We start from the raw sequence: 26,843 nt of genomic DNA, 5'->3' as shown, positions 1-26,843 counted from the left end.
GCACCCCCATAGAGACTGCCAGAGGTCCGGACAACAGGCCCTCTGATTTGACACACTGAACTCTGTCTGAGAAGTAGTTGGTGAACCAGGCGAGGCAGTCATTCGAGAAACCAAGGCTGTTGAGTCTGCCGATAAGAATGTGGTGATTTATCGAGTCGAAAGCCTTGGCCAGGTCGATGAATACTGCTGCACAGTATTGTCTCTTATCGATGGCGGTTATGATATCGTTTAGGACCTTGAGCGTGGCTGAGTTGCACCCATGACCAGCTCGTAAACCAGATTGCATAGTGGAGAAGGTACGGTGGGATTCGAAATGGTCGGTGATCTGTTTGTTAACTTGGCTTTCGATGACCTTAGAAAGGCAGGGTAGGATAGATATAGGTCTGAAGCAGTTTGGGTCAAGAGTGTCTCCCCCTTTGAAGAGGGGGAAGACCGCGGCAGCTTTCCAATCTTTGGGGATCTCAGATGATACGAAAGAGAGGTTGAACAGGCTAGTAATAGGGCTTTGCAACAATTTCGGGTGATAATTTTAGAAAGAGAGGGTCCAGATTGTCTAGCCCTGCTGATTTGTAGGTGTCCAGATTTTGCAGCTCTTTCAGAACATCAGCTGTCTGGATTTGGGTGAAGGAGAAATGGGGGAGTTGCTGAGGGGGGTGCAGGGCTGTTGACCAGAGTAGGGGTGGCCAGGTGGAAAGCGTGGCCAGCCGTAGAAAAATGCTCATTGAAAATCTTGATCATCGTAGATTTATCGGTGGTGACAGTGTTTCCTAGCCTCAGTGCAGTGGGCAGCTGGGAGGAGGTGCTCTTATTCTCCATGGACTTTACAGTGTCCCATAACTTTTTGGAGTTTGTGCTGCAGGATGAACATTTTTGTTTGAAAAATCTAGCCTTTGCTTTCCTAACTGCCTGTGTATATTGGTTCCTAACTTCCCTGAAAAGTTGCATATCGCGGGGGCTATTTGATGCTAATGCCGTACGCCACAGGATGTTTTTGTGCTGTCAAGGGCAGTCAGGTCTGGAGAGAACCAAGGGCTATATCTGTTCCTGGTTCAACATTTTTTGAACRGGGCATGCTTATTTAAGATTGTGAGGAAAGCACTTTTAAAGAATAACCAGGCRCCTTCTACTGACAGAATGAGGTCAATATCCTTCTAGGATACCCGGGCCAGGTCGATTAGAAACCCAACACACCTCCAGGCTGTGTAAGGGCTATTTGACCAAGAAGGAGAGTGATGGAGTGCTGCATCAGATGACCTGGCCCCCACAATCACCCAATCACAACCCAATTGACATGGTTAGGGATGAGTTGGACSGMAGAGTGAAGGAAAACCAGCCAACAAGTGCTCAGCATATGTGGGAAATCCTTCAAGACTGTTGGGAAAGCATTCCAGGTGAAGCTGGTTGAGAGAATGCCAAGTGTGTGGAAAGCTGTCATCAAGGCAAAGGATGGTTACTTTGAAGAATGTAAAATATATTTTGATTTGTTTAACACTTTTTTGGTTACTAAATGATTCCATATGTGTTATTTCATAGTTTTGATGTCTTCACTATTATTCTATAATGTAGAAAATAGTAGGTGTGTTGAAACTTTTGACAGTGTGACTCGTTTCAGGAAACTAGGCATGTGTTGAGCGGCACTACTTCACAGGAGAGGCATTTGAACTTAAAAATTTCAAAAAAAATGAAATGCCTTCTGGAACATGTGAACCTTCATGTGTCTTAATAACAAACTTGTATGCCATATGTAAACACAAATACAATTGTTAAATTACGACCCAAGTTGGTTTAGCCATGGGAAAAGACTTGAACCTTCCCGCTAGCCATGATTGGATGAGATAATGGATTGGCTGGACATGCTGAGATATGAGTTCGGATTGGTCTGCCATGCAGCCCACTTCCGTCTATAATATGAGCTGGTCAGTATGTGTAGGTAACCCTTTCTAACACAGCTTTTTTGAAAGATATCAAGATGGCGCCGACAGAGTGGGTCGCCTCGCTACTAGTCCTTAAGAAACTGTGCAGTATTTTGTTTTTTTATGTATTTTTTCTTACATTGTCAGCACAGAAAATCTTAAGTGTTATTACGTACAGAAGTACTATTGGATATCAGAGCAACGTCAACTTAGCAACATTACGACCAGGAATTTCCCGAAGAGGATCCAAAAACATCGTCGCCGCAGAAGAGGTAGACGGAGTATCCTCCTGATCAGACATCGGAGGCGTGCACACCACACACAGCCTCCGAGTATATTACTCGCCAATGTGCAGTCTCTAGATAACAAGGTAGACAAAATTAGGGCAAGGGTTGCTTTCCAGAGAGACATCAGGGATTGCAACATACTTTGTTTCACGGAAACATGGCTCTCTCGGGATATATTGTCAGAGTCGGTACAGCCACCGGGATTCTTTATGCATCGCGCCAACAGAAATAAACATCTCTCAGGGAAGAAGAAGGGCGGGGTTGTATGCTTCATGATTAACGACTCATGGTGTAATCGTAACAACATACAGGAACTCAAGTCCTTTTGTTCACTTGACCTAGAATTCCTCACAATCAATTGCCAACCATATTATCTCCCAAGAGAATTCTCGTCCATTATTGTCACAGCCGTGTATATCCCCCCTTAAGCCGATACCATGACGGCCCTCAAGGAACTTCACTGGACTCTATGCAAACTGAAAACCATATATCCTGAGGCTGCATTTATTGTAGTTGGGATTTTAACTAAGCAAATTTGAGAACAAGGGTACCTAAATTCTATCAGCATACTGATTGTAGCACTCGTGTGGGCAATACACTGGATCGCTGCTACTGTAACTTCCCCGATGCATACAAGGCCCTCCCCCGCCCTACCTTCGGCAAATCTGACCACGACTCCATTTTGCTCCTCCCGTCCTATAGGCAGAAACTCAAACAGGATGTCCCCGTGACGAGAACTATTCATGGCTRGTCTGACCAATCGGAATCYACGCTTCWATATTGTTTTGATCACGCGGACTGGGAMATTTTCTGGGCAGCCTCAGAGAATAATATCGATTAATACGCTCATTCGGTGAGTGACTTTATAAGGAAATGCATTGAAGATGCTGTACCCACTGTGACTATTAAAACATACCCTAACCAGAAACCGTGGATAGAYTGCGGCAATCGCACAAAACTGAAAGCGMGAACCACTGCATTTAACCATGGAAAGATGACTGGGAATATGGCTGAATACAAACATTGTAGTTATTTCCTCCACAAGGCAATCAAACAAGTGAAATGTTGGTATAGGGACAAAGTGGAGTCGCAGTTCAACGGCTCAGACACGAGACGTATGTGGCAGGGTCTACAGGCAATCATGGACTACAAAAAGATAACCAGCCACGTCACGGACACCAATGTCTTGCTTCCAGACAAACTAAACACCTTCTTTGCYCGCTTTGAGGATAATACAGTGCCACTGACGTGGCCTTCTACCAAGGACTGTGGGCTCTCCTTCTCTGTGGCCGACGAGAGTAAGATGTTCAAACGTGTTAACCCTCACAAGGCTGCCGGCCCAGAYGGCATCCCTGGCCGCATCCTCAGAGCATCCGCAGACCAGCTGGCTGGTGTGTTTATGGACATATTCAATCTCTCCCTATCCCCACATGCTTCAAGATGGCCACCATTGTTCCTGTACCCAAGAAGGCAAAGGTAACTGAACTAAATGACTACCACCCCGTAGCATTCAAGAAGTGCTTTGAAAGACTAGTCAAGGATCATATCACCTCCACCTTACCTGCCACCCTAGACCCACTTAAATATGCATACAGCTCCAACAGGTYCACAGAYGATGCAATTGCCATCATACTGCACACTGCCCTATCCCATCTGGACAAGAGGAAAACCTATGCTGTTCATTGACTACAGCTCAGCATTCAACACCATAGTACCCTCCAACCTCATCATTAAGCTTGAGGCCCTGGGTCTCAACCCTGCATTTGGGTCTTGGAATTCCTGACGGGCCGCCCCCCAGGTGGTGAAGGTAGGAGTGTGTGCTTAGCCCCCTCCTGTACTCCCTGTTCACCCATGACTGCGTGGCCTTGCACGCCTCCAACTCAATCATCAAATTTGCAGACGACACTACAGTGGTGGGCTTGATTACCAACAATGACGAAACAGCCTACAGGGAGGAGGTGAGGGCATTCGGAGTGTGGTGTCAGGAAAACAACCTCTCGCTCAACGTCAACAAAACAAAGGATATGATCGTGGACTTCAGGAAACAGTTTGAGGGAGCACCACCCTATCCACATTGATGGGACAGCAATGGTGGAAAGGTGGAAAGTTTTAAGTTCCTCGGTGTACACATCATGGACAAACTGATATGGTCCACCTACACAGACAGTGTGGTGAAGAAGGTGCAACAGCGCCTCCCCAACCTCAGGAGGCAGATTAATATAGGGTAGTAACTTTATGAGTTGGGAGTATGGTTCATTGTTTAGCTAGCTACTGAAGCTACATGTCTAAACAAAAAACGTGACTAGGCATATAACCATTTCCCTATACCGTTGACACCTTCTGTATCCTGTGCATGTGGCAAATAAACTTTGATTTTATTTGATATAGTATGTGTTTACCAGGGACAGTAATGTGAAGAACAACATGACCTGCACCAAACTCAAATTAGGATATAACGTTAGGCCAATGAGACAGTGTCCAAGTTCAAAAATTTTGTAACGGAATTCGTCCTCCTCATCTGACGAGGAGTAAGAAATGTCAGACCAATGCGCAGCGTGGTAAGTGTCCATATTATTTAATAATACTTGAAACACGACAACAATACAAAAATAACAAAGTGCATAGATAGAAAACCGAAACAGTCCCGTAACGTGAACAAACACTGACACGGAAGACAACCACCCACAAAACACAACAGAAAACAGGCTACCTAAATATGGTTCCCAATCAGAGACAATGACTAACACCTGCCTCTGATGGAGAACCATATCAGAGCAAACGAAAACCCAACATAGAAACACAAAACATAGATAACCCACCCAACTCACGCCTGAACATACTAAAAACAAGAAAATACAAAATAAAACTAAGGTCAGACATGACAAAATACCCTCCAAGTGGCGACTCGGCCGCCAAAACCTGAACCTATAGGGGAGCTCTGGGTGGGCATCTGTCCCCGGTGCGGCTCTGGCGCTGGACGTGGACCCCACTCCACCATAGTCTATTCCGCTTAGTAGCGTCCTTTGAGCGGCGACCCTCTCCGCCAACCTAGGACTGGCAACCCTACTAAAGGCCCCACTGGACTGAGGGAGCACCTCTGACTGAGGCAGCGGGCAGGGCAGCTCCGGACCGAGGGGCAGCTCCGGACGGCAACTGGCGGTGGCGGCATCTGAAGCAGCTCCTGGACTGCGGGCGGCTCTTGCAGCATCCTGACTGGCAGCGGCTCTGCAGGACTCCTACTGACGGACGGCCTCTAGGGCTCCTGACTGGACTGGACGGGCTCTAGGGCTCAGGACAGACGGGCTCGGCCGACGCTGGACAGACAGGAGCTCCGACAGCGCTGACGACGGAGACTCCGCGGCGCTGGAACAGGAGGGAGCCCTGCTCTGGACAGACCTGAACGCGCGCGGCTCTGGCAGCTCTCTGACTGGCGGCGGCTCTCTGCGGCCCTGACTGCCGAACCGGCTCTAGCGGCTCCTGACTGACGGACGCTCAGGCCGGCGCTGGACAGACGGGACGGCTCAGGCGGCGTGACAGACAGGAGACTCCGACGGCGCTGACAGACGGGAGACCGCGGTGGACAGGGGAAGACTCCTGCGCGCTGGACAGGAGGGAGACCTGGCAGGCGCTGGACGAGGACGGGAGACTCAGGCGGCGCTGGACAGACGGGAGACTCAGGCCTGCTGAGGCGCACAGTAGGCCTGGTGCGTGGTGCCGGAACTGGTGGTACCGGGCTGGGAACACGCACCTCAGGGCGAGTAAGGGGAGCTGGAACTGGAGGCCTGGTACATGGTGCCGGCACCGGAGGGCTGGTGCGAGGGGCTGCCACAGGAGGGCTGGTGCGTGGAGAAGGCACCGGATAGACCGGACCGTGGAGGCGCACTACAGTTCTCGAGCACTGAGCCTGCCCAACCCTACCTGGCTGAATGCTCCCTGTAGCCAGGCCAGTGTGGCGAGGTGGAATAGCCCGCACTGGGCTGTGCTGGCGAACCGGGGACACCATGCATAGGGCTGGTGCCATGTACACCGGCCCGAGGAGATGCACTGGAGACCAGATGCGTAGAGCCGGCTTCATGGCACCTGGCTCGATGCCCACTCTAGCCCGGCCGATACGAGGCGCTGCTATGTACCGAACCGGGCTATGCCTGCGCATCGGGGACACCGTGCGCATCTCCGCATAACACGGTGCCTACCCGGTCCCTTTCACTCCACGGTAAGCACGGGGAGTTGGCTCAGGTCTCCTACCTGGCTTAGCCACACTCCCCGTGTGCCTCCCTCCCAAGACATTTTTGGGGCTGCCTCTCTGGCTTCCAGCCGCGCTTTCGTGCAGCCTCCTCATACCGCCGCCTCTCCGATTTCGCTGCCTCCAGCTCAGCCTTTGGGCGACGATATTCACCAGCCTGTGCCCAGGGTCCCTTGCCATCCAGAATCTCCTCCCAAGTCCATTTCTCCAGATATCGCTGCCGCTGCTGCTGCTGCCCGTTACCACGCTGCTTGGTCCTTTGTTGGTGGGTGGTTCTGTAACGGAATTCGTCCTCCTCATCTGACGAGGAGTAAGAAATGTCAGACCAATGCGCAGCGTGGTRAGTGTCCATATTATTTAATAATACTGAWCACGACAACAATACAAAAATAACAAAGTGCATAGATAAGAAAACCGAAACAGTCCCGTAACGTGAACAAACACTGACACGGAAGACAACCACCCACAAAACACAACAGAAAACAGGCTACCTAAATATGGTTCCCAATCAGAGACAATGACTAACACCTGCCTCTGATTGAGAACCATATCAGGCCAAACGAAAAACCCAACATAGAAACACAAAACATAGATAACCCACCCAACTCACGCCCTRAMCATACTAAAACAAAGAAAATACAAAAGAACTAAGGTCAGAACGTGACAAATTTACCCTGTAGAATGCCCTGCTTTTATTTAATTTTTTATAACTTAACGTTAGCTAGCTAGCTAGCTGACAAGCTAGAAATAAACAAAAACACTGTTTTGAAAGTTGCTTTTAGTTGCCTGGTTTGCTAGATTGACATACACTAAATACATTTTTAAACAGGTGGGGTTATTGGTGTTAAAATACACCAGTTATGCTAATTTGGACCACCAGGCTGCTGATGTTATGCAGCCTGTAGTTTTTGTGTTCATACTTTTTAATAACGACAATGACAAGTTTGATTTCGGACAACAATAGAATGTTTAATGATGTCACTGCAACAACGGTCAATAGACGTAGTATAATTCAGCGTTTYGTCTTGAAATCTTTGGTTGTTTAGTACATGGCATCACATGTGAATCCTTAAAGAGATGGGTGGGGCTAAGGCTTAAGRRGGTGGGAAAGATGCTAAGCGGGGTGTAGACACAGAAGAGCTCTCCAGTAGGTGTACCAAAACATCCAAGTGTCGTTTTCTCAAAAGTGGGGTTACAAGTTTATTAACTTTCAAAGCAGAATTACGTTCCAGAATTACGTTCCTAAAAGTCTTTACTTTTATCCAATTTAAAAAATAAACTATTTCAAAGTTTGCTACATAAAACAGAATTCAGCCTGTCAGTCTCATATGATTATTTTTGGGAACGTAAACCATTTATTTGTGTTACAAAACAATAAAAAGCATTACTGTTTGACAGAAAGTGTCTTTTTGCCATAATTTCCAATTTGGGGTAAAAAATGACCCCTGTTGGCGCTTTTAGGGGTCGAAATATGTTGCCGTTTTTAGGGTTAAGGATATTTTATTTGAATCAGAACTTCACACAGTGTTGTTTTCCCCTTTCGCACATATTATTCTTCATAACGCCTTCTTCCACCGTCTATAGCGGGGATGTTACGCAACCTCAGAAATGTTTCAGCCAGCCATATTGAGGCATTTGGTGACACTTGTTATGTTGTTATAAAATACTGTATATCTGCATAAATAATAAATTATGATGAGAACTGATTGCACAGACAAGAGATTACCTGTCATGTTACTACTGCACTTAACCAGGTTCAACAAGTACAATGTAATGGCGTTGTGCTGTTCCACGATTCACAATGCACAGGAAAAAGTCAACCTTTTCCCTAATGGTCTTCAATTCCAACATTGAAACTGAGGGATTGGAATTGAAACAKCAAAACAAATGTCCCTACCCTACTTGCACATTACAAGGTTACAAAAACCCTGTATAGTGTTTGTTTTCTGTGTTCTAATACATCTGTTCTGATGTAGAGCTACATGCTTTCTGTGACTTATGTTTTGAACATTACAGAGAGAACCACCCAATCAACACGTAGCAATTCAGACCATCCCTATGTGATGGATGGGCCATCTCAGGAGCAGCTTCCTCTGCTCAGTATAACACATTTGCTGAACAAGATGAAACTATGTTCCTGAACAACTGCTAGTACTGGTGGGTCTGTTTTATATATTAAATCAACAGAGTAACCGTACTGAGAGCGCTGAAACACAAAACTGACATTTCATCAGCACTGTGTGCAGTGCAGGGTTGCTACTGTTTACTGGCTTACAAAGCAGTAGAKATAAAGGAGCTGATTGACATCTTCAAAAACCAGACTAAGATTATAGAATAAYTTAGAATATTAAACAGCAATATATTCTGTTATCCATTGTCTGAGTTATTTCAAAAGGCATAACATGCTAAATGAGGACAATCTAAGTTAACCATGACCATGAAACCATAGGAATATGAAGGTTGATTCGAAATTGTAACATTCTTCGGCAAAGAAAGAAAAACACCCTACATAAACTTTAGAGGATTGTCATGGGTTGTTTTATGTCTGTTTTCAGAGCAGCCGTTTTGTGGTGTGTCTCAGAAGTAGAGGGTTGTTGATGTGATGGGTGGCAGGGCACCTCTGAYTCACTGCAGGCTGTAATTCAGCATGGGGCCCTCCCAAGGGGAAGGGGGCAGTGTATCAATCTGCCCTCAGTGTGGCAACTGTTTCCCTTTCCTTTCATGTGGTCGGGAGGTTTACACTAAGAAGCCTGTATACTTGCTGAGAGTTCCTTAAAATAGGAGCTCATTCATCCTAGCCCCATACGTTATAGAGAGGGAGAAGTGTAGCTGGATTGGAAAGAATCCATGATATTAAACAGTAGATGGGATTGTAAAGTGCTAGAAGTAATCATGCCAGGCAACAGGCCACAGGAATGCAAATCATCCTCCACGCCTTAGTTAAGTTAGCAGGTGGCCTCTTATATTCATTGAATGTCAACACTCTTTTTCGATGGAGCGCGCATAACATCTGGGGAGGCAGGTCACTGTTTTTAATTAAGTGAAACACAGTCACTCAATGTTCTGCCACGTGAGAAAAAAATGCTATAAAAAGGGGAGGGTGAGGGAAGAAAAAGTACATTTCCTGTGTTTGGTGAATGTCAATACAGTTGTGTAAATACATATTAATCTTTAACCTAATCCCTTTGGTTACCTACATTTCCAAGTGTACTGAACATCGCTGGGCAACCAAAGGACTTCTCTGAAAGTGGCACGTTCTCTCACACTCTTCAGGAAGCCCTACTTGGACTGATTTGTCAGACCAGGGGTGAATGCAAGACCTAGTCATCCCAGGTCTCTGCTCTCATTTCATAAGTGAGCCGCTATCGTGAGAGCTTGTATTAGTCAGGGGAGTGTATGCACCTGTTGATATAACCTTCTTTGATTTGTCCCTGGTCTGCTCACTTTACAGGTGCAAGCCTCCAGCTTCCAGAATACAATTTGTGTGTGTGAGAAGTAGATTAAGCTGACTTTATTCGTCCAATTGTACAGAAGGTCCAACGGATATTTCGCTTCCGCTTTATCCCRACCCCTCCGAAAGCCACACACACACACATGTTGGAGAGGTTGGAGCAGTGGGCTGCCAAAGCCTACTATGGTGCCAGTGGAGCAGATGTTGTGGGGTTTTAAGTGCCTTGCTCAAGGGCACAACCGCATGCAACGCCATCTAGGATTTGATACCAACAACTCTCTGGTTGTTCTCRCCTGATTTTTCCCGTCAGACCTGSGATTCAAACTGTCAGCCCTCCGGTTGCTGGCTCGCCTCTCTAACTGCTAGGCTACCTGCCGCTAGGCTACGGCATAAATAATAAATGAAAAAATATACTTTATGTATACTGCATAAACATGTCTAAGTTTCAATGAATCCAGCTCTTGGTGTGTTAGTGGTTATTAGGGGCTATTTCCTTAATGGTTAACTATTTGTTATTTTTTTCCATTTCAGCTAAGTGGGAGCTGGAATGGCAACTATGTCAAAAATCATAACCCTGATATAAGAGGTGTTTCTCTTTTTATCTCGAAAGACAGGAGGGCACTGTCAGTAGTCARAAAAGCAGAACTGTCTTGAACTGAATTGTGTCTCCAAAGTGTTTGTGTGTAACAGATTAAACAGAATACATTTAGATATTCTCCCTCTTGGCAGTTATCTTTCTAATAGCTTGGATGTCCTAGCTAGTTGATTTAAAACGGTCACTTCTCTATGGCAACCCCATGCACAACGGGGCTTACCAACAGCTGCTTGGCAGGGCTCAAGTACCTTTCATGATTTAGTGCTAGCAAAGATGAGCACAGCACAACAACAAGCACTGCTATCCCACCACTGTAACTCAAACCCTGATGTTACTGATATATACTATGCATCAAACAATAATGTAGTGGTAAAACATTTGGGCACTGTATGGTCTAAACTATATATTTATTCTACATTCTCCAAAATAGGAGGGATGCCTCTTTCGTGCCTAGTGACTGTAGATCACCACACACAGCAACAAATAGGATGTTGTAATCCTCCCTGTCAGGAGAGAGCAGAGCTCTGCTCAAAGCTCCCAGCACCACTAAATACTAGCACTCTCTCACAACACCGCAGATTTACAGGCTCCCTGGGTGGACCCCTATGTTTATATCATACTTGTCAAACATTTATAAATCTCAGACGGTAGTCCGGCAACAGTGCATAAAACATCCATACAATTCCAAACACTAATACACGAAGACACCCTGGAGGCCGGCAGCTGGATGAAAAAAGAGGCATTGAAGTCTATAGAATAAAGATATGTTTGTCAATTGAGTTTCTATAAGGTGGGCTTGGTGTTTTAGGGCCCTTGAGGGTGGAAAAAAGACAGTTATTTTCAAGTTAAAATGGAAAATCTTTTAAGGAATGTAAGTTGTCTGTTTACTTTTTAAAGTGTTTTGGTTTAGTTTATAAAACACTGAAAGTATTTGAAAGCAATATTTTCCAAAAAATCATTTAATAATATATAAGCCACACTCTAATAATACAATAACGTGTACTTTTCTCAAACATATATTACTCAAATTATTATGAAGCATAACAACATGACAACAATAACATAATATCCATAATAATACAAAAATAACAGTGATATAACCACAATTGGGCAAACAATGTATTTTCTTAGGGTAATTTCATTCATTACGTATTGAGTATGTAAAATGAAAATATATACTGGCCGTAAAGTACGTTTTTAGGGAGCTACTCCACAATTTTTGTCTAGTTCTCATATATTCCTACAATAGACTGTTACTGAACTATGACATTTCCTGGGTCTGAGAATATAGCAGGCCAGTCCTCATGTTTTTTCAGTAAATGCTATGGAAAGATATATTCAACAGAATGTATGACATATTTGACGTAGAGGAAGTACCTTTCAGCATAACTTATTTGATAGAAAACATGATATATACATATATTTTATAGCCAGAAGTCTAACTATATATTTTATGATAGACTGTTTGAAGCCTGTGTACAGTGTAAACATGGTTATCGTCAAGGCCAGAGGAAAAACCCTAGAGTGTTATTCAAGGAGTCCTATTTGAAATACTTAATTTACATCATACCTTTAATGTGATTAATGTTGTGCCAGGCTGTTACTCAAATTACCTGAATACAGATTCTGCTTTTAACACATCTGAAGGAGAAATCAAAGAGAGTGTTGCAAGTTGCATACACGTAAGCTAGTATAGGCTACATACAATGTGCTTATAAAACCATAATAATCCAATGTTGATGCAATAATTGACACTATATCTAAGTAAGATAGCTACACAAAACATTTTCAACTGGTATGTCCTAAAATATGACCTCATTTAACTGTAGCAGCAATATGTAAACCTTTTTTGAGTGGTTATAATGGTTTAAAACAATGGTTTGAAAATGAAATCCAATGTAACAGTTTGAAAAACAGTGATATAGGTTTGCTTGAATAAAGCAATATTTTGGAAAAACTGGTATACTTTGTTGAGCCGTATCCAATAAACAATAAGATCCAATAGATTGATATTGTAGAGAGAGGTTTCCTTTTACTAAGATGTACAATGAAATGCTATAACTATTACAATGTAATTGTATATGTTCGCTATGGCCTATAGGAGAGAGTGCTAAGTGATGTCAAATATACATGGACTAATATTCATTGTACAATATTGAGTGTTATCACAAAAATAGGTGGAAATAAATAAGTTAATAAAACTAATATATACATAATACTGTACAGCACAACACAAATTCAGATCTATCTATATTGATATGAACTTTTCCAGCAATACCACATATCTGAAATACAATCCTGCTTGCCCATTAATGGCAACCACATGACCTAACAACCATGTTTCTGTATTTCTTGAGGATGACATTTGAGCTGTCATCAAAGTAAAGCACAGATATAGCGTTCAGCTTGGTCGGTGCACAGCATGGCTTTGGCACATTGTCAGGGAACATCAGATGGACCTGTGGAAGCAAATAGAAAGGACTGAGTATACAAAGGAGATGGGTCATTCCCACAAAAATAGTGCCTTTTGCATCCCTTTTGATATTTCAGTTGGAATTGTGCACAAATATWGATTTTTAAAAGCCTGTTATATTAAATGAATAGCCCGTTTAATATAGACCACATGGAGAATTCAATAAATCTTWTTTTTTTTTACATGAATGAAGACTTGCATAAGTGACAACATTCTGCATTTTGACATGTCCCTCCGTGCACCCTCTGTGACTTCTAGGAAGCACCCTCTGTGACTTCTAGGACGATTTTAACCCACTTAACCCCAAAATGTCTCCATGTTTTCACCAGCATTGTAAACACTTCGTTATTTTGTTGCTTTGACAAAGTCAACCCTGTTACAGTCAACCCTGTTACTTTTTTTTACCTCATGAGAAAACGTGTTAAACTTGTTTTTTATTAAGTTGAACACGTGCTGTTTATGACAGAATATTACAATTAGGTGAAATCAAAGTTGTACTGAATTGGTGGAATGACCCAAAGCTGCAGCTTGAGCAGCTCAGAAAATCTAGATGTTGTGGAATTAATTATTACCATATTGGTAAAGCAATTCAATATGAATTCATGGGAAATAAGCATCTTGTGAGTTTTTTTTACATACCAGGGTTTGCACAATGGCGTGATTTGTCGCATTCATATGTGCATTGAGTGGAAAGGAACATTCCCCATCGCAGTAAAAAGCAGCATAACCTTCCGGGGCAATAATCCAGTCCTTCAAATAGAATACAGAAAATACAAAATAAGCATCAAAGTCCTCCTCTTTAATATTGAAGACACTTTATTGACACTTGATGGGTTTTCTTAAGTCTGTATGTTTCTGGTCTACTGCATTTAATACCATGGTTGAAACTAAAAGAGGTGCTTTTAACACACACATATTTGTAACACACATGTTATGACCACTTGTGACATTAAGCTCTGCCATGCTTATGTAGAGTAGATATGGTATGGTTCAAATAGTGTTCCATCTTTCCTACCTGCCATCCTAAGTCTCGGAAGCTGACGTAAAGTTCATGCTTCTTGCAGGCTTGTTTTTGCTCACTGGTGTTATGATCTGAAAACAACAAACAATGAATTAATCTCTCAAGTCTGCAAATTTATCATTAGGCTATTATATACTGTAGTTGTAGACATTAGTTTTTTCTTTCATACAGCACCTGTGAGCACTGTGGTATATTGTTTGCCCACAGTACAAAAATGTTTTGACAATAGGAAATGTACACCAAATCAATCATTCATTAAATATTACCAAACTGTTAACAGMAAATGGCAGCACCAACTCATGTATRGTTATTACATTCATGTGGCCACTGAAGGGGTGTTGACTGGGTATCCCTAATGCACTGAACCACATCAGTTAAAAACAGCTGCCAAGCTGAAGCAAGTGCACAAAGACTTCTATACAATTACAGCCAAATTAAAATAATTAACTGAGATGGTCATTGTGGACGTTCTGTGTAGCTTAGCTAGAGTAGTTGTGTGAGGTGATTAGTACATATTCATATCCATGTACCATCTTTATGAGGAGCTGAAAGAGGTAATAGATTAGGCAGGTAGGTTTACTATTTTGAAAATGTATCTGTTTTATATTGATCTACATCAGGGATGGGCAACTCCAGTCCTCAGGGGCCGAAGGGGTGTCACACATTCCCCCCATGCCTAGCAAACACAGCTGATTAAACTAATTGTATTCTAAATAAGTTGAATATTGGAGTCAGCTGTGTTGGCTGTGGCAAAAGTGTGACACCAATCGGGCCCATGAGGACTGGAGTTGCCGATCCCGGAGCTTCATCTATACTGCAGTTGATTATTTAGACTTTTGATCTATTAATTGGAGCAGCATGCAGTCAAAACAAGGTTCCTTGGCAACAAGAGGCTGCTTGAGTAGACATAACATCCTGGAGTGTGTAACAGACTGTTTTAATGCACTGACAGGGAATAACAAATGGGACTGTAAGGCTTGCCATCAACCTTTCATTATCTGAAGTTAATTTGCCAACCTACTCCAGTCCAAACCCAAACCCAAAATAATTTCAATTATGGATCACTCTCAGAAAAAAAGGGTACAGTTAGGGTACAGTATTGTTTCTTAGGGTACAAAAGATAAAAATACGCATAATGTACCTTCAGAGGTACACATATGATCTCACATGGTACTGTTTGGTACTTTTTAGGGTACATGTGCAGATAATCTAGTATAATGCTAAATCTTTAGACCCAATATTTTGAACATAAAAGTACAATCAATGGAGGTGTGGCTTAGTGGGGGCGTGGCTTTCAGTTAGTTATTTTGGGCCACCTGTGAGTGGAGGTGATGTGCCAGTTTATGTGGTCTATGGTTATGTTAATGAAAGTTTGAGCATGTCCTTTGCCAGTTCTGAAGTYTTTATAAAGGCTTACTTATGTGACAATAAAGGAGCTGTAATTAATATTAACCCAACACTGAGTAACCTTGTCAAAAGGTACAGACCAAGTGGTGTAATGGTGTAATGGTTAAGGTGTTGGCTTGACAGTTGCTGGATTCAGGTTTGAGTCCTGGTCAGGCTACCCCCTGAATTGTGTCAGAAGTGGGATGGTGGAGAGACATGTACACTTGAGGGACTTGTTATAGAAAATAAGTACATTTTTGCCRCTTAAAAAGAATGTGGTGGTACCCTAAAAAGGCAAATGCTACATTTTGTCTCTTTTAAGGTACAAACTGCAAGGGTACAATTATTTACCTATAACTAATGTTACAATGGACGTACCTTACAGGGTACCACTACAGTGACAAGCGTTTGTACCCCTTTAAGTACAATTCTGTACCTTTTTTTCTGAGAGTGTAGTTTAATAAGCCCACCTCCACTTTTGGGTGCCCGTGGTGATTCCTGTTGACCACCTGATTTGTTGCGGTTGTGGTTCTTTCTCTTTCCACCAGCAGCCCTGACAGAGCGCAACAASACTTCACTGGCCTTGAAGAATGACACTAGGAATGGCTGTTTGGATTGTGGCCCATTCCTTCCAACGATGCCAGCAGACTTCATGTTTATACTCCGTCCTTTTAAAACAACAAGCAATGTGAATAGCAGCAAACAGAAGCATAATTAGATCCTGTCTAATCAAATGCCTTGATATAAGGGAGCAATTAAACAAAACAAAATTGGTTAAAATGGTGTCATTAGAGTATTTTAATGTAAGCTTGCATTGTTCATATGAGCAAAGACGTATGATACGTTCCGTTTCCCAATTTGTATGATATTGTACGACTGCTATATGACCGCTATTCCATTCATAATGTAACCTAACGTAACGTAATATATCATACTAAATGGAGGAAAACACACAAACCACAAAGATTATTTATTATTTATTTATTGTCATATGTCATCAGCTAATGTATCTGATTCATAGATAATCCCAAAGAACATTCCATCAATGTCTTGTGGTTTTAAAGAAGATAAAAATATCCGTCTTCCTAGTATTCTTGTCATAATTGTTAAAACAGTCARGTACTCCTTTGGGTTTTGAAATGTTTTCCTCATTTCCCCACACCAATGAAAAAAATGAAAAACGTTTGATTTTTCTCCAATCTTAGATGCAGGAATTATGGCTCAATTTATGATAGTTAACGTGCATTATTTTCCAAATAAACTTTGTAACATTAACATTGTTCTTTAAAAAAAGAACAAATTAGCTAAAACTGCCTTTATCTTTCAAGCCTCTTTTGACATGTGAAATATCAGATCCTGCTCTGAAGCCCCACCTCTATGAGGGATGGGCATCTCAGGTTGATCTCTCCTACTATGTGACATGAAAATGATCTGTCCTCGACATGAAGCCAAGCAACAGGTGTTCCCCTGGGCTTAGTTCTCCTTCCCCTATTGATCTCCCAGTCAGTGACTGGGCTCTGTTTTCTCTTCACAGGGATTATCCTACCTTTGCTATACATAGGGCACACAACGCTATCTGTCCTTCTCTCGTCTGACACACAGGTTATGATATGGTATGTATCTCTTCATGTCTGGTGAACATCAACATCTCAACCTCAAACCTTGACAACACAGACCTGTCCTCTCCTCTATGGATAGCTGTGTCTCCCTCCAAGATGGCAAAGAACATGGGTGTGACCTTGGAAAACCAGGTTTCTCTTTCTTTCACAGAGAACATCAATGACTCGGTCCGGTAGAGACTGCCTCTAAAGTAGGGGCCCCCAATTACATTCAGCCGTGGGCAGATTTTTCATTGAGCGGATGGTTGGGGGACGGAACATATAAATAATTTGTACACTGCAAATTGACCGCAAAAATAGAATAATTTCAAACCTTGATTACATTGAGATACGATCACATCTGCCCCTATTTATGCGTGGGAATACTTGGGAACAGATTTCCTAAATTAAAATCACTTTGAGCTAATTTCCTGTTGATTTTACAATATTTTATGTATGAGACAAAAAAAGTCATGTTTTAATATATTTTAATTGTTTTGCTCTGAAAACTTGGGRGCCAAATAAAATCACCCACGGGCCGAATTTGGCACACGGGCCGCCTATTKRGGAACCCTGCTCTAAGGCATCAGTGAATATCTACAAATTTCTCACAAGCTATTTAACACAGCTCCTAGACCAGTCACTCATCATCTTGCTTGGATTACTGCAACTCTTTCCTAGTCTGGCTCCCCGGTCATGCCATCAGAGCTGTGCAGCTCATCAAGAACACTGACAGTTTATCCAGAATCTCACCCCATTTCTCAGCACTTTCACTGGCTACAGTTGGCACACCAGATTTGGACAGAGGTTTTTTGGCCCTCCAGGACTGACATTGAACAGCCCTGGCCTACATTGTTTTGATGGAAATTTCTCTTGCCAATCTGTATGCAAAGATAAATTCCTGGATTGACCAAGCCTGGTTGTTCCTTACCTGGATAAGAGTGTCTACTGAATTACAAAAATAATTTCAAGGCAAACTACTTTTGAAGCCTGGGGTAACTACAAAGTTTAACTGCTTTTCAATATTTAATTCCCTACAACAACAAAGGCGGATWAAAAATACTGCTTCCCTTACCATCCAAAGTCTCCACAGAGAGCTGCAGACCCATGTTCTGTAGTGGGTTCAGCACCCAGTGGTTACTAGTGGCTGTGATGTCAAAGACTAGCCAGCCCCCATCAGAGGCCTTGATCTTTTTGGAATCCAACAAGAATGTCTCTGCATCCCTGTTAAGGAAAACATTTATWTAAAATCAATAAAAAATAACAAGTGAATGCATGTGATAACTTGACAGATGGCAATGCACATATATTACTATGGGTAAACTTTTATTTACTGGATAAAAAATATTTAACACAGGGGTGCTATAATTGACGGACCTCACTCTGCTCTTTGAGCTCTGGAACTAATCATGAAATTCCTGTTTATGCACCCTAATGTTGTTAAAACTTGCAAGGGCCACACAAAGAGAGAACACATGCTTCCTCTGGGTCGTTTAGACTTGGAAGCAGTCAAACAATTAATGAGGCCCTGACCTGCCATATTGGAAATCATTACATAAACAAAGTATCATTAAATAATCACTACATGATGCAATTTATTCCAGCTTTCTCTCTTAGATCTGAGCCAAAAACATCCTTTGACAAAAATGTATCTTACTAGTTACATTTGTTGTTCTATGTGCTCTATCCATCCTTTAAGCCCCATATTTTGACATTTCTCTGAAATATACTCCTCTCTCTAAGGAGTGCCTAATGACTCTTCAGCCGGATTAGAGACAATCTGTTTTCACAACCGCACAACATATGGATAAGCAGGATATTAATCAACCAGTCATGTACTCAAGGCCATAATTGCCAAGCAGTGAAAAAACACATTTATGTAACAGATTTGTCTTTGCTCTACCACCAATTTTAAACCATATGTGACTGAACTGTTGAGCAGTTCAACAGCAGCTTAATGATGGCTCCTTGGGGGAGGAGCAGAGAAAAAGGTGCTGAACTGTGAAACTCTGAATAATGTTTATCAAGCCGAAAAGTCACAGTTAGGAGCTGAGGAGCTAAATGTGTGATGGCTCCAGACCTCGGTGAGCCATAAAAGAGAATGCGATGACTGGGGCCTGGGGCTTCAGATGGGAGAGTTCAATGACTAGGACCTCTAGAAAAGCCCAAGAGGGTCATATCTCCCCTTCAATCAGCCTCACACATATTTGGCCAGTGAATGTGGGCCCTGCTTTAAGTAGACCCCTGTGTGTTCAGCTATGTCACGGCTTCCCACTTCCGGAACATTGTTAAGAGAAGCAGGTGGGCATGAGGGTTATGATGGGAGCCCCCTAGGCAGCCCCTAATGGGCCCACATGGCTTCAACTGAACTGGGATGCAACAAGCCGCCTGACAGGCAACACATAGACCAGGAGGAGTGATAACTGATGGACTTCCGAGGATTCACAAGTGGTGAACATGCTAATGGAAAAGCTTTATCCGTGGACTATATTTGTAAGAGCCCGGTGTGGTGAGAATGAGGCGGAACAAGGTTGGAGATACAAGGATGAGGTTCACAAATAGTCAGTCAGATGAAAGGAGTGCAATATAGGAAGTGCTTGACTTGGAGTGAAATAGGTTCCGGTACTCATTTTGGGTGCTGGTACTGTTTATATTTAGGTGCAGGAGCTCCACAACACTTTTGAGCTAATATTCTATAAGAGGAACAGGAGCTCAAGCATTAGAACATTTTAGGTGCCGGTCCTCAACTCTGGTGAGCTCCTACCCAAGYTAAGTACTGAATATAGAACACTTGTAGACCAGGCAAAGATAAACTGTAGAATTCATAGATGAAATCGATTTATTTAGTTAACATGTGCAAATGGAAATATATGTTTGTTCTAAAGTTTCAACATCTTATTGAAAACATATTATTCATGCCCAAATGCAAATGAAGTCAAACTGTATGTTTGGTCTTAATCAAAGGAAAAACATAATTGGACCAGAATGTATGCCTAACCATGTTGCTGAGTCTSTTTACACAGGCAGCCCAATTCTGATCTTTTGCCAATAATTGGGTAAAAGATCAGATTGGGGCTGCCTGTATAAACGCAGCCTTATTGCCTCCATTCTTGTTTGCTTCATCTTAAAAGATTGTTTCATCTTACACCAAGCTGTGTAGGCTACTGACTGCATTTACCACAGCTACTACTCTGATTTCCATAGAAGACATATTATAAACAGCACAATGGATGTTTTTAGTTAATAAAAGAAAGGAAACATAAAAATAACCTTAATCTGGCCCTTAATCCCTCCCAAATTTTCTCCCCCATTTGGAAACAAAGTTAAGATAAGACAAAGGTATAGTTAAGCTTCTAAATTATAATATATACTTGTGACAAGCTTCCATTTCGTGGCATTTCTGATTACTTTGTGTTACTTACCAATCTAACGCCAAACGTGTATATCAGGTCATGATTTTATAATTCAAAGGAGACAAATGACCTTCTTGAAGACACTTGAAATAAGCACATTAATCAGGATAACGTCCTTCCAAACTTCCATGATGTGCTAGTGTAAACAGGATGTCTTTTATTTTCTGCCTAATTGCCTGCCTCAAGTGTTTCACAGAACAGTGCAGGTTTTAAAGGGACATTTGAAAGCCTCCCTAGGATTACGCTGACACAAGCATGTCCCCAAGTGCAGATGCTCAACTTTAGWCAATGTTATCTAAAGACAGCCACTTTCAAATGCATCCATTCACAAATTCGAAGCTCATTTAAAGTGACAGTCAGAGTGGAGCTGAAGGATGCGACTAAAAACAAACAAAAGATAACTATTGTAAAATATAATGTGTCCGTAAAATGTATATAGTATGTATAAGCTGGAAGTAGAAGCCTAAGTGTTGTTGTCCATTAGTTTACTCAAATTAGGGGAGGGGTGGTAGGGTAAGGGGAAAATAATAAAGGAAAATATATATAATATATATATATTTTTACACMAAAAAAATATATGGGGGATTGGAAATGTTGGAGACAATTACATTGATGGAAGCCACAATCCATCTGCAATATTAAAGCTGATCTACCCCCTAAAAAAATGTATAATAATAAATAAATGTAAAAACAATTCAGTGGCAATCGGCAGGAGAAACAATAACAAAACGGTATCTCTGCCTCTGTTTTGGTTAAAAGCTGAGAGATGGAGCTGGAGAACTCTCAAATTCATAGACAGAGCTATGGATACAAGGACATCCATGGTATAMAAATTATAGTTCTAGCCATGTTTTGAGGCTATATAGTGTTTGTTTACATTTACTTTGTTTGCAAACACTAGAGTAAGACAAGCTTATATTTTGGGTTCTAATGGGGAATGACATTTGAATTAAGCTTATGAGGCATTTATAAGTCATATTCTCCAAGAATCAATAGGTATACGTAGTTCATTTCTAAGTCCAAAAATGGATGTAGCAACTGACTGGCCCTTTAAGCTGTGTTCAATTTCACAATGTGTTAGGTTCCCTTTTATGCTATGGTGATTGATAGATTGGTTGATTGATTGAATGATTGGTTAATTGATTGGCTGATTGATGTATCGATTCATTAATTCATTAAAGTATTTCAAGTATTTATTTGAAAATACATTTACAACTATATCACTGAGAGATTACATCTCACATATGATACAGAGTTCTTCCATTCTCAAAATATCCTGCATCAAAACCCAAATCAGCAACCATTGTGATTCTCTATCTGGCAAAAAGGCCAAGGTAGAACAAGGCAAACTGGTTTGTAAACTCACATGGCTGCACCTTTTATGTACCGTGATTCAGGATGCCTATAAACAATAATAGGGGACATTCGAGATGACTGGTTCCTCTCAGTTAAACAGAATAAGATGTGCTTTCTCTTCCCTTCGTATAGGTTTTTTACTGAGGAATCCACCACTCTAAACCATAGAATGATCAATTACATACAAAAGCCAATTCAGTTCATAACATTTAGATTTAGACACAATTTACAGTGACAGTCTAAAGAGGTATAAAACTGGATGTTAAGGATACTCTACTGTACATAGTACTATTGGAGAAAAACTACCTTGTGGAACTTTATGCGAATCATAAAGAATATAAAGGTCAGTTTATTCTATAGGTAGCCTTCAATATATTCTGTTTCTGCAGAGAGAATTTTAAATGTACATGGCTGAATTTATATCCCATTCCACAAGAATTTACAAGGTGATGATGTACTTTATATATAAAAAAAAAATTGAATTGGGATGATTTGGGGGGTTGAAATGAAGGTCAGCTGGTGCTTACTTGTTTTGATATTCCTTGATGACCTGGTAGATGGTGACCTTCAGGGTAATGTTCTCATAGCGGGCATGACTGCCATCTTTATAGATCCGAAACTCAGCAGCAGTCACCGCCTCTCCCTCTGGGATCTGAGTCAGGTCGAAACGAAACTCCTTGTAGTGTCTCCGCTGATGGGAGAAATCTTTGTCTTTCTCCACTGAAAAAGAAGACTGGTCCATGAGGACTAAATAGAGGATTTGCATAACTGCATAATATTTAGAGGCAATGCATAAAACTTCAGATGAGTGATTCAGATCAGTGATTATTATTACTGATACCTTCCCTGAGCCACAATAGATACAAAATGTGTTGCACAGACAGAATGTGGTGTGCCAGCAGTAACCTACCTAACTGAAAAAAGGTAACTTATCAAATGTTTTCACATTCCAAAAGCCAATCCAAACATTTTGACTCCAACAAAAGCACTCTCCAGTCCATTTAATCAGTCAACTGAGTACAGGTAGCAGTTTCCAGACAGGCCCTCCACTGTGTGCCGAACTGCATTCTCTGCCCATGATGAATGGGGCTGTCAGTTAAGAAAAACAGGCTGATTTCAATTAAAGACACTTTCGTCTGCCCCTCAACGTGACAAAAAGAGACCAGACAGACTTTTTTGACAAGATTTGAGTGACTGCTTTGACCTCATTTGCCAACCTAATATTGACCTCCTGTAGTTCCTATACAATACATTGGCCGTGTTTCACACAGGAAACCCATATTTATCTTTCTCTGACCAATTTGTTTAAACTTGTTTTATCTGAGGACAATGATGAACGAGTTTATACTGAATATAAAATGTGCACATAACAAAATGTTACGGAATTATCAATACAAACACAAACAAAGAAGAGCAAAGACGAGCAGAGTGCATTTTTAACCCTATCTGCAATCAAAGGCATGCCATTATGCAGTCAAGAAGACACAAAGTGACAGCTAACCATCCAACACTGTTGCTAAATAGCAGCATAAAAGGATTGGGAGTTGAGGTGTGTTAGTGTTCTGGCACAGCCAGTGAAATCATAGAGTCAGTGAGTCCATTTCACTGATAGTTTATCTACAGTGAAAGTCTGTGGTTGCTTAACACACAAAGGTCAGGGGTCAGGTCTGCCTGTTACAGATTGGACTTGCACCATGATTAGCTATGGCCAGTAATGTGAAGCAGAAGTGAAGCTGAGTATATCAAGCATTTCAAGTGTCAGATAGCTGCAGATTAATTGGGAAGGTGGTTTGACTCACTAAAAAGTGTCTGCCACAGTTTCAGGGAATTAACTTTGTTTATGGAATTCATTTTTAATGASAATTTGGAAGAAGAAGAAGTAGAGAATTTATACATATTTTGCATAATTTCTCATCGTTATGTCGATAAGAGTGAAGATGCATTTTTCTGAATACATCACGTAAATGATCTAATAATCAATATTAATCACAACATACTTCTATGCTACAACTATTAGTATTATAGGCGTTAGTAGTAGCATTAGTGTAGTGAAGTCAATTATTGCTGTAGTAGTAATACTTGTGTAAATAGTCTCATTGCACACTTTACCACTAACTGTCCCCAGAATGAGAGCACAGAGCTTTCAAGGCTGACTGTGTACATGCCATGCAGCTCTAAGTGGAAACAGATGTGACAGACCAAGGTGAGGGATTTTAAATCCAACAGCACCTTCACATTAATACATTTTACATGCTCACGCTATAGCACTCTTTAGCTATATCTCTTATAAGCCTCTTTTTTGTAAGATGTGTCCTCTGTAACTGTCGTTTTTGTTTATCATACTGGCACATGTAAGCAAGTATAACATTTCACTAGCTCCCTAACAACAAATTGTATACTTTGTTGTTTTTTACCGCTGGTGTACCCTTAAATACACATTTCACCCTCCATTGGGACGTAATGCTTAATGAAAAATGACACAAAACGAATTAACAATGCTACTGCCTTTACATCTAACTGCCCAAACCCAGTGCCACAAGGAATAAGTGCTGAAAAAGTGCAGGCCTCACTCAATCGCTTTCCTTTCTTTAACAACAGGAAATAATTAAGGTCAATTTAACCAAGGTCAGACAGTCATCTGATAAGTTATTATGAACTTCTGGGTCAAAGGTCAGAACTACTGATGAAACATTGCGTAAATTATAAGAAAGCTTTTCTTTACGCTACAATAAATGAAATGTTGACAATTTCAAAACATATAAATACTCCAATGCGGGCCTTATGAAGTATTTTGATAAACATATATTTATTCAAAATGCATGGCATGTTTCCTATGTAAGTCAAATATGACAGTTTAAGAGAAAATTCATGTATTTTAGGGGAAGTGTGACATGATGATATTGCAGTTGAATATTTTAAGATCTCCATAGAGTTGAGAATTTCAAGAATGTCCAGACAAACACTTTTTTCGCTTATTCAAACCTTATTCAAAGAGCATGGATATGGTCTTCAAAATGTGGATTGTTTGTGCTTTTACCAGTGTTTTAACGTGTAAATATGGTCCTGCATTAATATCAGGCATCTGAAAGTCTGAAGTAGAATCTGATATTAAGATCGAAAAAGACTTCTAACTTCAAAAACAGTACCATGAAATGTATATTACTCAGACAAACAGCACTGTGACCTTTGAAGAGAATTTGCAAACATAGTTGTGAGCAGTGTGGCATTGTTCTTGCTATAGGTGACAAATGGGAAATTAAGGCCTGCTACAATAGGAATAGCCTATAACTTCTATTAATTGTAAATGTAACTGAATATCATCATTTTCTGCAACAAAATGAATATGCATACATTGGCTACTGTGGGAACATTTGTTTAACATGTTTAGGGTTTTTATTGTAGTCTAATGATGAAGATCAAATKCAAGAAAAACAAGTAATCATTCATTTTAATATAATCATTCATTTTAATTTAATATAAGGTTGTTAAATTTACTTTTTGACGAATCTASCTGGTATTTTTTATTTATACATATAAAAAAACATGGTCTGAGCATATGTTTTCAGCATTGAASGAAATTGTGTACTGACAATATACATTTTTTTTAATCATATATAAACGAATCTAAGCCTTTAGATATTAGCAGTGAGAAGGCCATGTGACAATTCTAAGGCTTAAAATACTGTGGTTTATCAGTGGCCACCATATTTTGTATTTTTTTTTGGTGCTGGAGCGCAAGGCATAAATCAGGCAGCCTGAAACTTTTCCCAAGTCAGTTCACTTACTTACCTAAGTTGACAAAGCTCATAATCATATCAGCATCGTTGAGAAAGTTGGTGTCGTGAGATGTAGTGAGTGGAGGGATTTGGCTCGTCAGAGGGGCCGCGCGGTAAGGTTGCGCCACACGAGTGTATCCCTGTGGATAGCCGTAGTTCCCTTTACGCGAGTTTCCATGAGCCTTCCCGCTGAATCCTTTCCCTGTAACCTCTTGTATTCCCAATCCTTCTTCCTCCTCAGTAGTCATGGCATTGTACAGGTCAAGCATGAACAGGGGTGCTGAGGATGCTTGTTTTCCTGGGGAAAAGGGCCTTGGACGATGTGGTAAACCCAAAATAGAGAGAATCTCTCTTTGAATCTCTCTCCGTTCATGGTTACGCAATCTCCTGTAAATAAAACTAGAATGCACATGGTTGTCGCCTAAACCACAATGAACCCAGTGTAGAAAACTCAAGCAGCTCCATAAAAGTCCAAATGTGGCCCGGTTCAAAGGAATGAAGGCTCTCATCTTACAATGATGTGTTTGATGATGATGTTACACAGGTATACAGTTGTTACTCGTGTATAAAATTGATCTCCATTTTAATACAAATATCACAATTTCTGAATGTTTTCTTGCAGGATAACATACAGGTTACTATGTCACATCACTTTTTAGGAGAACGCCTGCCTGCAATGATGTTCTTTGAAGTCTCACATCAATCTATGTTGTGGAGCTGTCCCTTCTCTTCGGCGTGAGGTCCCAGTTCCAGACATGCAGCAAGTTTTCTCGAGTCCTCCGCTTAAATCCAATGTCTCACTGTCACATGTTTCAAAGTAGACGCATCAAATGTGGAATTGTGACATTCTCTCGCACTTTAACTCCACTTATACACAATAGCATGCAGGTACGCCCATAAAAGTCGAAAAACCCCAACACCTTCATTGAATAGAAAGATAACAGCCCCTTTGAGTGATGTCGAGGAAATCACTAGACTATATAATAGCACCCGTTGCCACTCGTTGCCACAGCGCGTAACGTTTTTGGAAAATGTGTTGAAGCTTGTTGTCCATCCAATGAGTCCATACCACCCAGCCAGGACCAAGTTTTTGCATCCACCTCTAGCGGCCGCAATAAAACTTAACCGACATGAAGATGAATGTGGCAGCTCAGATGTGTAAGGGGAGACACTTGAAATCTGAAACCTGTCTTAACGAGTCAAAGAAGAACAACATGGCCATTTAATTACCTCTACGGGGTTGGCCAAATCCGTGCGTTTTAGGAGAGGACATTTGGACAAATGCGTAATTTGATTATGTGTAATTTTAGGTGGTGATGAAGGCACATTTG

General features: G+C 41.3%; 1 protein-coding gene across 1 annotated transcript; it reads right to left on the bottom strand.

Moving 5' to 3' along the window:
• Positions 1 to 11,430: 11,430 nt before the first annotated feature.
• Positions 11,431 to 26,631, bottom strand: LOC111978064 (bone morphogenetic protein 5). Its single transcript, XM_024007852.2, has 7 exons — positions 25,526 to 26,631; positions 22,264 to 22,456; positions 18,043 to 18,191; positions 15,840 to 16,037; positions 13,978 to 14,054; positions 13,602 to 13,712; positions 11,431 to 12,948 (listed from the first exon to the last, which is right to left on the bottom strand). The coding sequence occupies exons 1-7, from the start codon at positions 26,019 to 26,021 to the stop codon at positions 12,799 to 12,801; spliced, it is 1,374 nt and encodes a 457-aa protein (XP_023863620.1). The 5' UTR covers positions 26,022 to 26,631; the 3' UTR covers positions 11,431 to 12,798.
• Between the last annotated feature and the right edge of the window lie 212 nt (positions 26,632 to 26,843).

This window comes from Salvelinus sp. IW2-2015, linkage group LG18 (assembly GCF_002910315.2).
Source record: "Salvelinus sp. IW2-2015 linkage group LG18, ASM291031v2, whole genome shotgun sequence".
NCBI classification, from domain to species: domain Eukaryota; kingdom Metazoa; phylum Chordata; class Actinopteri; order Salmoniformes; family Salmonidae; genus Salvelinus; species Salvelinus sp. IW2-2015.
The sequence above is the reverse complement of the archived record's forward strand: the minus strand, read 5'-3'. Positions and strand labels throughout refer to the sequence as shown.